This window comes from Zonotrichia albicollis, chromosome 2 (assembly GCF_047830755.1).
Source record: "Zonotrichia albicollis isolate bZonAlb1 chromosome 2, bZonAlb1.hap1, whole genome shotgun sequence".
In the NCBI taxonomy this organism is placed as follows: domain Eukaryota; kingdom Metazoa; phylum Chordata; class Aves; order Passeriformes; family Passerellidae; genus Zonotrichia; species Zonotrichia albicollis.
The window spans coordinates 99,462,534-99,475,359 of record NC_133820.1 but is presented as its reverse complement, the minus strand read 5'-3'; the positions used below and the strand labels follow the sequence as shown (position 1 = coordinate 99,475,359).

General features: G+C 41.2%; 1 protein-coding gene across 3 annotated transcripts in view; it reads right to left on the bottom strand.

The window, feature by feature from the left end:
* The window catches only part of NMS (neuromedin S), a 22,984-nt gene continuing 10,158 nt past the window's right edge, over positions 1 to 12,826 (bottom strand). The window contains exons 1-8 of one of the 3 annotated variants that reach the window (XM_074535792.1): positions 6,469 to 6,766; positions 6,307 to 6,362; positions 5,852 to 5,902; positions 4,713 to 4,772; positions 2,064 to 2,099; positions 1,628 to 1,669; positions 617 to 647; positions 1 to 143 (exon numbers count right to left, since the gene is read on the bottom strand). In XM_074535792.1, the coding sequence (XP_074391893.1) occupies positions 127 to 143; positions 617 to 647; positions 1,628 to 1,669; positions 2,064 to 2,099; positions 4,713 to 4,772; positions 5,852 to 5,902; positions 6,307 to 6,362; positions 6,469 to 6,538 (363 nt within the window). In that variant the 5' untranslated portion in view covers positions 6,539 to 6,766 and the 3' untranslated portion in view covers positions 1 to 126. Of the gene's footprint in view, positions 144 to 616; positions 648 to 1,627; positions 1,670 to 2,063; positions 2,100 to 4,712; positions 4,773 to 5,851; positions 5,903 to 6,306; positions 6,363 to 6,468; positions 6,772 to 12,826 lie in introns of those variants that run through there. The other 2 variants (XM_005486430.4, XM_074535793.1) reach the window with 2 other exon arrangements.

Sequence of the window (12,826 nt, the reverse complement as noted above, 5' to 3'; positions counted from 1 at the left end):
GCAAATTTATTACATGGAACAGCAAATTCCAGACAACTGAGTCACAAAATAGACAACCAGTGCAATGGGAAGTCTCTTTCCTTTATGTAAACCAAGTCATTGAGCTGGTAAATGAATCCATGAACTTCACATTCCACGATATTCTGAAAGAAATTAACACAGTATCAGATTTTATGTTGAGATGTTGATCTGAATATGACTTACTACTCAGTTCTGTACATCTGGTTCTTTTCAAAGTTAGGAATTAAATAGCTTCAGATTCTAAAACGAGAAGATTCTGATATTTAAAGGTCTAGAAAAGCACAGAGATCTGTTATTTGTACTCAAACATGAATCCTTTCTTCTCACACAGTTCTCTCTGTACCATGTTTTAACCATGCTGACCTTATTTTAGGGTATGGAAGCATGACAAAGAAAACCATCCCTCTGTCAAGGGGGTGCCCTCTAAGTCTCTGAGCATGGAAAAACCCTATGTTTCTGTTAACACAGCTCTTAGTGGCCATGTGAAATGTTTGTTTCTAGGTTTGTAATGCTTCTCAGTACCTTCTTTTCTCATGAGGGTCACCATTGGTGAAATATCAGAAGAAATTCTTGACACTTTTGGTTGCCTACTTACCACTGCCTTCAATAGTTCTTCCATTTCGAGGCTGTAAAACATAATAATTAGATGATTGTAAAAAAGCAATGGATTACAGATTTAGAAGCACACCAAAATACCTCCCCATCATGCAGACAGGGTACTACATAAAACTGCAGTGAGATTTTTCTTTAAAACAACATGTCAAATACCAGAGGGATCCATGCAGGATGAGTTATCCTTTTGAATATGAGAAATTTTCATTCAGCCTCTGCCCAAAAAGCTAAACATTCTGGCTTTAATTATTCTCATTCAGGATCTGGGTTTAAATTCATAAGTGTAGTAAAGGCACATGCCTAAGAAAGAGCATGTAAATACCAGCACTGAAAGAACCTAGATGAACATACTAGAAACAATAAATAACTTGAAATTAAGCATAAATGACAGTGGAATTGGTACTGTGGTTACCTGACATGACCTACTTTACAGTATTTTAACTTTTTAAAAAATGTGTTGAAGATATTCCTAAAAATTAGTTTGATATTAATCAGAGTGTATCCAAACCAGCACACTGGGCATCAGACCATGTCATAGCTCAGGAAGCCAATGGGTGAAAGGTGTCAGAGAAATTATGATAATTTTGCTTTGGCTTTTCCCCATTATGCAGTGTGACTTTGCTTCCTGGGCAGACCTTTCAGACCAGGTGGGCACTCAGCTCAGTTTGATCTAATTTATTTAGCATCAGTGCACCTTGACAGTCTCACAGATACAAGCCACATGGATGATTTGGCTCAAGATAAAACATTTGCAGAGGCATATCTTCAAACAAAAAGAAGTGTTTAATCTACCAGTACCCCAGATCTCATTATCTTGTCATCTTTTAGTCAAACCAGAGCTTTTTGAGTAAATGGCTCCCTAAGCTTTCAAGCATAGGGATATTTGGCCTCTATTCAAAACAACTGCAGCTAGAATTTGTGAAACAGCTGCTCATCTATGAACATATAACAATGTCTGAGATTTACAATCTTTAAAACAAAGAGATTCAGATACCCTGAAAAGGAAGAAAGGCCGTCCCAGAGTTCCATGACTATCCTATAAAATCAAAGACAAACAATAACAAAATACTTTAAACTCAATTCCATAGATCTGCTGCCAAATTTTACTATTCTATCAGAATATTGGTAATTTGGAGCCTTTTCCAGCAGCATGCAAACAAGATGTTGATAGTCCCCAATGCCCATTCATCTGGAATGCTGATTAAAAATTATTGCCTGAAGGACATGGTGTCTAATGTAAATAAACTAGATTAACATAATTAAAGATTCACAGGGTTTAGAAGAAATATAAAAGAAAGCTTTAAACATAGGGTATGAGCAGGGTCAGCACAGATCACTTCCCAACCACTGGAAAAACCCAGGCTGACTTTAAAAGAAACAAGGAAAAGGACATACTTCCCTATCCACTGCTAGTCTTCATATTTACATACCTTCTTTGCAAGGTTTGCAGAAGCAATCTGTGATTCCTGCAAGTGGACACTCTAGGTTAATCAAGGTGCTGGCACGTTTTGGTTTGTTACAGTGACCCTCTGTTACTGATGAGCTTGGAACACTCCGTGTGAGAAGAGAGAACCTTACACTTACCACAGAGAGATGTAAGAACAGCAGCAAATGGATCTTTTAAAAGACTGATGCGAAGCCTTGCCTGGAAGTTACTCAGTTCATTTCCATCATTCAACAGGCTTCCCCTGCTGTACAGCAAAGTGCAGCTGTGCTCTGGGGGGTGAGGCAGAGCTCAGCCTGGAGCTCCACTCCTCAGGCTCGAATTGTACTGATAGCTCTTATCTTGTTAAAATGGGGCTGCCCTTCACCTTTCAGACTGCCCTTGGTTTTAACCCAGGAAAGATTGCTGGGTTAAAGCCCTCCCCTGCACTCTTTATTCTTCAGAAAATTGCTCATTTTTCTACTCAGTCTTACTTCAAGGAGTAGAAGCTTTCCCCATGACTTTATGTGAGCAAAGTTCACCATTTGATGCAGTCCTAAACCTGCAGCCTGGTTTGGCACCCTCCTGCCCGTGACACAGCAGCCAGGCTGCATGCTCCCAGCCAGCCAGGAATGGGATGGCTGTGTGCCATCAGTCACCCATCATGAGTGGGTTTGGTTACCTGGAGTGGGCTTGAGAAACAAACACGTGTCGTGGGCAAGAATGTGACAGGTGAGAACGCAGGAAAGCATGTGGGTGGGAAACTGCGGAGAAGGAGTTTTAAAAGACAAAATACACAAGCAAGCAAAGGGGAATCATGGTTCAGGGTATGAGAAGAGGATTTCTTTGGTTCAAGCTGCAAGACAATTTATAGAGCAACCGACATCAACTTACAGGGCTATGAAATACTAGGGAAATACAAAATGCTTGCTCAATCAAGGTGCTTTGAAGGATGCAAAGGAGGCTACTACAGAGTGACAATATGAGTGCTACCTTTGTTCTGATTTGATTATTACACACCAAGCAATGATAGAGACTGGCTCATGACTCAGCCTGCAGTTTCAACTATCCTAATTTATAACAGGTGAGAGATTACTATGTGGAAGAAATATGGTAAAAACTGAGCTTTTAAATATCTTTGGGCTGGAAATCTCAAATACACAGGAAAGTGATGGGACATTGATGTTAAATATTCTTAGTTCTCACAAAACATTTTAAGTTCCCCAGGCAGGGTTAAAGGCCCATTCATACCCAAATTGCCATGGACTTTGCCTTTCACAGTGCTGAGGCCTCATTCCTTCTCTTAAGACACCATCAACCTTCTCTATAGGATCTGTAACACTGACTGAATAACTTTTTTTTATTCACAGAAATATAGAATTATGTAGAAAGTTAAATTCAGCTGACATTAGTAGAATTTCATGGCTGTTTCATTGGGTTCACTACATACAGACTCATGTTTGTAGTGTCTTCTGAAGATGCCTTGTGGGCTAAGAAAGTAGGATTTCATGTAATATGAGATTTGATCAGCTGGATAATACTTCACATAATTCTTTATCCATATTTCACATATTTACTTTATCTGCTGTTTTACTCAGACCACACCTAGAAATCATATTGCAGGTGTGTAACTCATTTTTTGAAAGGATATTGTATGAGATTCAGCTTCCAATCTTGAGAACACATAGTTTTTGCAAAGTTAGTAATTAAAATAGTAACTAGGAATAAGACTCTGTTCAAAGTTAGCAGATGATTCTGGACATTCCCTCATTGGCTAAGCTGTGGAAGCAAAAGGGTCAATAGTGAACTCAAACATTTATTAGACTTTATGACTAGAATGCTATCATTTTTTATACAATCAGCTTCAGTATTGTAGACTTTAGTAGCTGCTTCAGGAAAGCATGCTTGGAATTATAATAAGCTAAAGACACTGGCAAGAACAGATATTGAAATGCATTTCAAAATACTTTCTATTGTTGTTTTAAAGGATCTACTCCTGTTTTGAAACAGCAGAGGACTCAGCCTCCACAAGTAAATTGGCCTTTTTAGCATATACCCGGGGGCTGAGTGAATTTTAGGGAAAAGGTTCTTAATGAATTGGTGCTAATAAAAAAGTGATATAAATCAGAACTGATACTGAGGTGAGTCCTTATATGACTGCACCAACAAAAAAGAGCTATACTCAATAACTCCTCAACTTAATCCCCTTACTCTGAAACAGAAACACTAAAAAACCCCAAACACAAACAGAGTATTAAAATTGGTAAAGCAACTCATACACCTCCATGTTCAGCATAATCTAAGGTTTGCTATTGATCCAATGTTATGTATATTTTTAGTGTATTTAACCCTGTGTTATTCAAAACTGAGGATAAGATACTGCCTCTGACTGTAAGTGAATGTTTTGGTTCTTCAGCTCTGAACTGGTGAAAAAAACAGCAGTTTCATATAAATAATTTAAAGTAACTAAGAATTACATGCAAACTACTAACAAAAAGAAAATCTTTTATGTACCCTCCTACATCTTTTAAACCATTGCAGTATTAGATTATACATTATTGTTTGGGGAGAAATGACAGAAAGTTGGTTGTGGAGTGGTTACTTTCTAAGTTTAAGAAGGGGGTGCTTTGAAACAAAGCAAGCAATTACATCTTACCTCATTTTTATGCATGCTGTTGAATATGGAATAACAGAGATCCAAAACAGTGCTCGAGATCTGAAAAAAACCCCAACAATACTTTAATACATTTACTGGGAGAACATGGTGTACATGGTTTGATTAAAAACAGGCTTGATTCTGATCCCAGATCAATTTAGATTGAGCACAGTTCACCAAAAACACTCAGAGCAGGGCAAAACTTACTGATGCTATTATGAGATGAAAAATTGCTGTTTTATTTGAGGAGAATACGCACAATACAACTGCTGTCAATACAGTCTGGTGCTATAAAGAGATCAAAATCAGCCTCTTATATTTAAAATGCATTTTCTATGCTAACAGTTCTAGGGGTAGCTTTGGTTTTTGGCATGTTTAATCTATGCTGATTTTTAACTACAAGCCTTTTGGTCAATCAGTACTATAGTCTTTAATCATATACTGAAATACACTGTCCTATACTCATTGTCACTGGACAGGGATTTGCTTATGCATGCAATCACATTAGATGAGAGCTACAGGTTCAAACAAAGTGAGGTGTAAGACACCTGAGAAACAGGCTCTGGAAACTATTTTCTACAAGTTTTGGTTCACAAAACTGTAACATTTCAGAAAGAAAAAAAATCAGAACAAAATATTCAAAATTTCCAAGTACTTCCCGATCCTGCAAATATTTTTCTCCCTGCTTTGAAAATGACCCTTGGGCTCATTAAATGCAATGCAGCTGATCTTCCACTTTGAAGTGTTTGTAAGCCTTGGGCAGCAGAAATTATCTGTGAAAACTTCCCCTTGCTCTGCTCTCCTCTGAGCACCTCAGAAAAACACCATCCACTCACAAAGCACCAAGCCAGGACCAAACAGGACCTTTAAATCCTGCAGGAACTGTCTGGCACTTCTTGCTTCAGTGTTAGCTACTATTGGCATAACATTGGCATGGCAAGAATGGGGGAAAAAAAGTGCTTTTCTTGAGGTCTGCATTAGCTTCACAAGGAGGAGAGCACACATACCAACACATTTGCCCTGCTCTCCAGAGCTGCTCGCTCTGTGGCAGACATCGATGCTCCAGGTTATACAGGACAATTAGTATGTCTGGAAGAGAGAGTCTCAGCAGATCAAACACATCACAGGAGTCAAGTTACCTGGGGTTGATCAGACATTTCCATCCACTGACTGAAACACAGCGCCAGTTGCTTTAAAAAGAAAAGAACAGACATTAACAGTGTGTCCATCATGCCTTCGGACCTTTTCGCTCGGGAAGTCGGGGCTTGTTTGTTATTAGCCTGTCCGTCTTTGGCTGACCCAGGTGTCCTATTCTGCACCGTGCTGCACTCTACACCCCTGCCCACACCTGTTCCACCAGGGCGCCAGCCTCCCTCCTCTCTTTACCAAGCCCCAGGGTATTCAATAAGGTATTCAATAAGGTATTCAATAAGGTATTCAATAAGGTATTCAATAAGGTATTCAATAAGGTATTGCCAGTCCGTTGCCGATTCCCTACCTCATTTCCCTGCCACAGAGCCCCGTTTCCCACCTTCCCCGTCTCTTCCCTACCTCAGCCCGGCGCATCGCTGTCGGACGCCAGTGCCGGACGTACCTGGTTCGGGGGCAGCTCCACAGCGTCCCGGTGGCGAGAGAAAGGCTGCGGGAAGCCTGCGGGAGGGACACGGCCGCGTTGGGATGCGCGGAGCCCAGGCAGGACGTGGCTCCTGGAGAGGAGCCGATGCTGTCCAGGCTCTCCCGCGTTCCCGGGACGTACCTGAGCCCCGCGGCAGGGCGCAGAGGCAGCAGGCGGCCAGCAGCCAGGGCAGGGCGGGCGGCGGGGGCATGGCCGGGCGGGGATGGAGCGATGGAGGCGATGGGCGAGCGGACCGGCGCCTTTATGGGGCCTCGCCGAGCCCCATATGGAGCCGCCGAGCCAATGGGCGCCGGGGCGGTCCCAGGCACCGCTCTCGGTGTCGCTCCCGGTGCCGGACCGGCACTGCCGCCCCCGCCGCTCGGAGAAACCCCCCCCAGCATTAGGGACCCCGCTCTCCACCCCCTAAAACCCTCCGTCAAAACTGCTTCTCTAGAAGAAGTGACCGAGAGGAAAGAGTGAGGGATAAGAAGATGCTGTGCCCGGTCAAGTGACAGAGCAACAGAAAATACAGTTTTGTAGCAGGGCTTGCTGAGTGTTTGGAAATTATTCCTCTTCATGGCAGCTTGGGAAATAAAGTTTGCCTTCTAATTAGAAGGGTTGTGAACTTTCATATTGAACAAGTTCCATTTTACTACATTTAACTTCACACGAAATAAGGAAAGCCATCCACCTTTTAATTCATTTCATAGCAGGTATGGCTGTAAAAAAGATACAGATCTACTACCAACAGAAAGTTATTCTCCTTCCTTCCTGACTTAATCATTGGGTTTGATTATGGAAAACTCTTCCTGGTTTTCTCTGTGCAAGTTCTAAGAGCAATGCTTTCTAATCAGATCACAGATTTAGAAAGGCAGAGCCCTCCCAAACTCTTTTATTTAATAGACTTTGGGCCAGCTGAAGCAAATATATATTCAGTTGTCTGACTTCTAACACGGCAGGGTTGGAACTACATGATCCCTTCCAACCTAACTATTCTATGATTCTATGGATTAGACCTGCTTGGGAGGCAATGGCTCCAGTGTGGGATATGAGACACAAAAAGCAGCAGAAGGCATTATTGTCACAGCACCCCACCTCATCTCATAATGTCCCTCAATGGCTGTGCTGCACACTAAAAGGATGATGGCAGGACTGGTCCTGGTGGGAGCATCTCAGAACAGTCAGGGAGGAGACACAGCTGCTGTCTCACAAAGGAAAGGGGAGCCAGACTGACAGATTTTGTCAGCTACACAGCTGTGTGTCCTGAACACCTAAAGAGGCGCAGGAGCAGATGAGTGACCCCAGCACCATTAGTTCACCCTTTTTTCCTTCCCCTGGGAAGGATGGCTGTCTTTGCCTCATCACAGCCTTTTGGGGGCAATAATCTGAGTGGGGAGATATCAGGAGAGGTTTGCTGGAGCAGACACACTTGTCAGATTCTCACTGTCTTAAGTGGAATGGGAGATTCAAGACAGGATAGAATTCAAGGAGATTAGTCCCTCTGACTGTATAATTTTTATCCTCTGTGGGAGCTGAAGCAGACTTGCAGCAAGTTTTGTGATGATGGTTTCTCACAGCAAATCTGCGCAAGATTTCATTAACAAGAAGATGTAGCGTTCCAGGAAGCCCATAGCTCCTTTTTGCAGTGACCCTGCGTTCTACGCAAGCCCATGAAATCCTGGAGTGAAAGCATTCTCTGAATTTGTTAAATTTGCTCATAAAAGGAGGAAGGTGTTTTATTTTTGTGGCAAGGAGAAGGAGGTTTATGTTTGGTGTAATTTATTTAAGCCAATATAATCACAGAAATGTGAGAGCAGAGCCCCACTAAGTGTGAGCTGGATTCATCAGAGGTAGACAGTAAAATGAGAGAAGGTAAAGATACTCTGAAAGATTGCACATTTTCATATTAACTATGTTCTTCCTGTCTTTCAACACTTTAACCAAACTGAAAATTATTGTGAACCAGCAGTGTTTCTCTTGCCCTGCTTATCACAGATCTTGCATCCAAATCACTCTGTGCCTTCTTTCAGCAAATTTTGCCTACAGTGAAGCCCATGGAGCTATTCTTTTGCATCAAGTGAGGCTTAATACTTGAAGATGAGAAAAAATTAACTCATTCAAACTCCACTAAAAAAAAAATCACAACTTATCTCCTAACTGAAAATTGTATTTTATCACAGCTATGCAGTATGAGAGAAGAATAGGGAAAGTGTTGAAAATTAAAATTTCAAATATATGAGGATGTTATATTGTGAACACATTCAGTTTCCTTAAATCAGAACTCTCTTTGCTGCTGGATGTTTCATTTCAAAAGTGTAAGCCAATTGCTATATCAATACCAAGCCATATTAATGAGCCATACTTTCACTGCATAAATAAAATTCCTCTTTTAATGTCTTGGGCTCTCTGCACAAAGAGAGAAAAATAGGGTGGCTTTCAGTGTCCTCAGTGATTCACAAGGGAGTTGAAATGAAGCTTTAGGAGGGGGTTGATGAGAAACAAGAACATTTTTTATTGTGAGTAAGGAGTCTTGGCCTATATTTAGCAACAGCAATATGATGACATAATTTTAGAATAAAACATGCTATGATTGATAAATGAATAAGAAGAAAATTTGGCATCAATGAGCAAAAAAGGGTGAAGGGCTGGTTTCCTTTTTGTAAATGATTTCTGCAATGAAATCAGTAGCTATTGCAGACAGCAAGGACAGAGTGTACAATGTCACGATTGAGCAGCTCTTGAGTGCTTCCCAGCTCATCCAAGCTGCTTCTGCTGGCTCATGCCTCTCCCCCTCCACAGCTCAGCAGTACTTTGTACAAAGCCTTATCCTGCTCTCAGGGCTTTCAATACCTCACCCACGACCTGTTTGGAAAGATGAGGAAAGCTGCAGAAAAGGGAAGGTGTTTATTAGGCAAAGCTGCCACACAGCCAGCAGACAGCTGCCATTACTCATCTTCTATTACATATGACAGTGCTGCCTACTTATGTTGAATACAAGGCTGTGTTTGATGTGGTTTTGGTTAATACTCATTTACATTTCCAGCACAGACAAGTGGTCCAAACTGTGGGAGCTTGTCTCATTCTTGTTTTTACATGGGCAAGGCTCTATTTGGCACTCAGACCTGTGTGCTCAAACTTTGCTTTACCAGCACATATCACACTTTTGTAAAACTGACATCTGCTAAGGGTGCTCATTTGGTTGTCAGAATGTCAACTAAGTACAGTATGATCAAGTAGGTACAATCTTATGCTTTTGTTTGTGGTTGGGTTGTTATACTTTACAGCTATGAAGCCACATTCAAAAAGTTGAGTAGCCCAGCAAGTAAATATTTCAAGGGGATCAGTTAAAAGCAGGGGTTCAAAGAGTTCAGAACATCAAAATGGAGGACAGATGCTAATGGTGAAGCTAGGCAACTAGACCAGAAATGTGAATATTTGCATTCTTTTGTATAGTTTATTGGCTAATTTTTGGAGAAATGTGATTTTATGTCTGCTAAACTCTGCCAGAGAAGTGTAAATTCCTCTGAAATGGAGCAATTTGCATCTACCATGTTGTGCTCTATGGAAACAGTGCTGTAGCAATGGGCTGTATTTGGCAACAGTGGGATAAAGGATCAGTGTAATTTCTAGATTTTGAGACATTTGAAAAGATCTTTAACCTGGAGCTCTGACTTGGCTTAATTTTATTTGATGTTGCCCCAGCTGGACAGGGAAGCAGTATGTTCTTCTGCTTAGGCAACTGGAGAGATAATTCAATCAATATCTGCAGTTTAGCTTTCACCGAGGATTTGTCCAGAATGAATCAGTCCTGGCATCTTAGGCCTGCCATAAATTTCCAGGTGGTCTCTGAGTCAAATGCTGGAATGGCTGACACATACTTCACACCACCAGCTGAACAAATTTGATTTTAATAGCTGAATTATAATGCTGACACTCATTCATCCATGCCTCCTAAATCTGAATTATTTAATCTGTAGTTCTAATTCTCTTTGGGTATAGCTGTATGTAAATCATAATTTTGTGTTTATAGAGGATCACCACAGTCTATTGATACCTTACACTGATTAATAGAATAAAAGATTTAGATTAATATGTATACCATACATCTCAGATTTCTGGCAAATACCCAAATCCTACACCTTCATTGCTATATAAGAAGAAAGTAGCTGAAAATAAGTGTTTTTCTCACCAAGAACTGACTACAGGGAGAGTCAATCCCAGACAATTTTTACTACCTGACTATGCTCCCTCGAAGATCATTCACTCTAAACCCACCAGCCAGAGAGAAGAAATCACCAAACTATGTTAATCCATTTCAGTGTCATGTGACCCATCAAGCCTGTGCTGGTGATATGATCCATCATCTGCCTGACTTTTCATCTGCCAACCCTGACTATCATGAAACACAAAACCAGCTCATCTGGGAAGCTGAGTGCTTCAATAACTGGAGTTCAGGTCTTGGACACTCCAATTTATGTGTCCCTTATCGTTGAGTGAGGAGCAAAGAGTTTAACCCAAAACTGCTTCCCTTAACCATACCTACCAGCACTTAATCCTGTCAGACATCTGAGTTGAGTGCTATTCAAAATGAGTCAGTACTCAAACACTGTAACATACAGTTATTGCTGAAGGTATCTGCATTTTTCTTCTTAAGTAATTTGACTTAATATGACAGCATTCTGTTTTAAGCAAACTATATCTTTACAGAGTATTGCTGGTATTTAAAATCAAGTGATTGCTTCTTTGACAAATTAAATGTCATTTGTATGAACTGTTGCATGCCATCTGGCTCCTGACTTCAGCTGTAAGACTTAAGCTAACTTTTATGCTGTCCTTTGGCCAAAGCAGTTATGCCTTGACACTCAATGGCCCTTTTTTTTTAAATCTCATTAGATTATATCAGTCCACAAAAGCTTTACTGTAGCAATATGCAAAACTTTTCAGCTGTTAGAGCATTTTTTGGCCTGAAAATATTGGAATTGTAAGTTTAATGGAAATGGTCACTCCTGGGTCTAGCAATCAGACCAGGCTCTAAACCAACAATAAACTAAGAACCATTAACACTAACTCTGCTACTTGGATTAGGGTCCAAACCAGTCTGTCAGTAGTGATGCCTTGTCCATAGCCTCTACTGAGAATTGCTCAGAAGCTGTTTCTCTCCGCACCTGAGTCCTAGAGCTCTTCGTGCACAGAACACATACATCTTTTCTCTATGGCAAAAGATCTGCCTTGTCTGCCTGTAAGCAGCTGTCCAGAAGAACCACAGGCAAAAAAAAAGGCAGATTTTCCTTTGAATGAACCATTTTACAGTTGAATCTCTTTTATCTTTTCCCAAAGGTCTGTTTGCAGAAGCACTGTGGCATTTGTTATAGATGCAGAATTAATTTGTATCCATTAACAGCCTATTTACATATTATCTTCTTGAGTTTAGTTGCTCCATGTGGGTTCAACCTTGAATTAAGAAATTCCCCTCCTGCTTGGGGGAGGGCCCCATGAATGAGCCATTCTGCTTGCTTCATTTCTGCTCTGGGATCTGTGTGTTGCTCAGCCCTTTCCAGCCCAGCAGGGGCCAAAGTTCCAGTCCAAGATCTAGACACACCATTAAACATAATTGTGTAGAAAAAGACCTGCCATAATATGATGCACCAGCTAGACAAGACAAGACAAATGAGGGAAAATGATAGTGTGGTGGCAGGAATACAGACATTTGGAATTCTTATCCTCCATCTGTATTTACTTTATCTTTTTAATTAGTATTTCTTGACAGCAAAATATTGTGTGGGGGAATGCTTTTGTGGACCACCCTCAACAAAATAGTAAGACAGGAAGTTGAGTGTCAACAAAGCACATGCGTGGAACACCAGAAACTGGCTGAGAAGATGTTTGCCCAAACTGGTGCTGCTTATAGAGGAAGACCATCACCAGGATTTAACAGTAACCAGGAAATTGAAATCTTTAGAAACAAACTGAACTTGAAGAGAACTGCAAAAGATGGACCCAAATTTGCAACAGAGGGTAGTTCCCTGGTGATGGTAACAGAGCAGGGTTTGACAGTGACAGGGGCCCTGCTCAGCAGCAGCGCTGCAGTGCCCATGTGCATTGGGGAACACAGGAGGGTGACGCAGTGGATGTAGTGCAGATTCTGCACCTGTGCTGCAACAGAGATAACTTGGTGGCATGAGGGCTCAGGGAGTGTTGGGAGCAGTGGGAGATTACACATAGCCAGAGCACACACTTCCCTCAAAGGAGAAGTGGGGAGGAGGGGAGCCCCTTACCCTAGAGAAAGAGGTAGGCACTTGTCCCTCCCTGCGCAGAATTTGAGCATTTGGGGATTAGTTATACAAGGGTGTTCAAAAATTTCGGGTTCAGTAACAGTTTGTGAGTGTCTAACGTTGACGTTTATCTGCTGGTATAGCTCTTGAATATATTTTTCAAAAATTGCTGATCAATTATGTGCTGTTAATAATTCAATAAACTACTTCAGTCTTGAGTTGGTTTA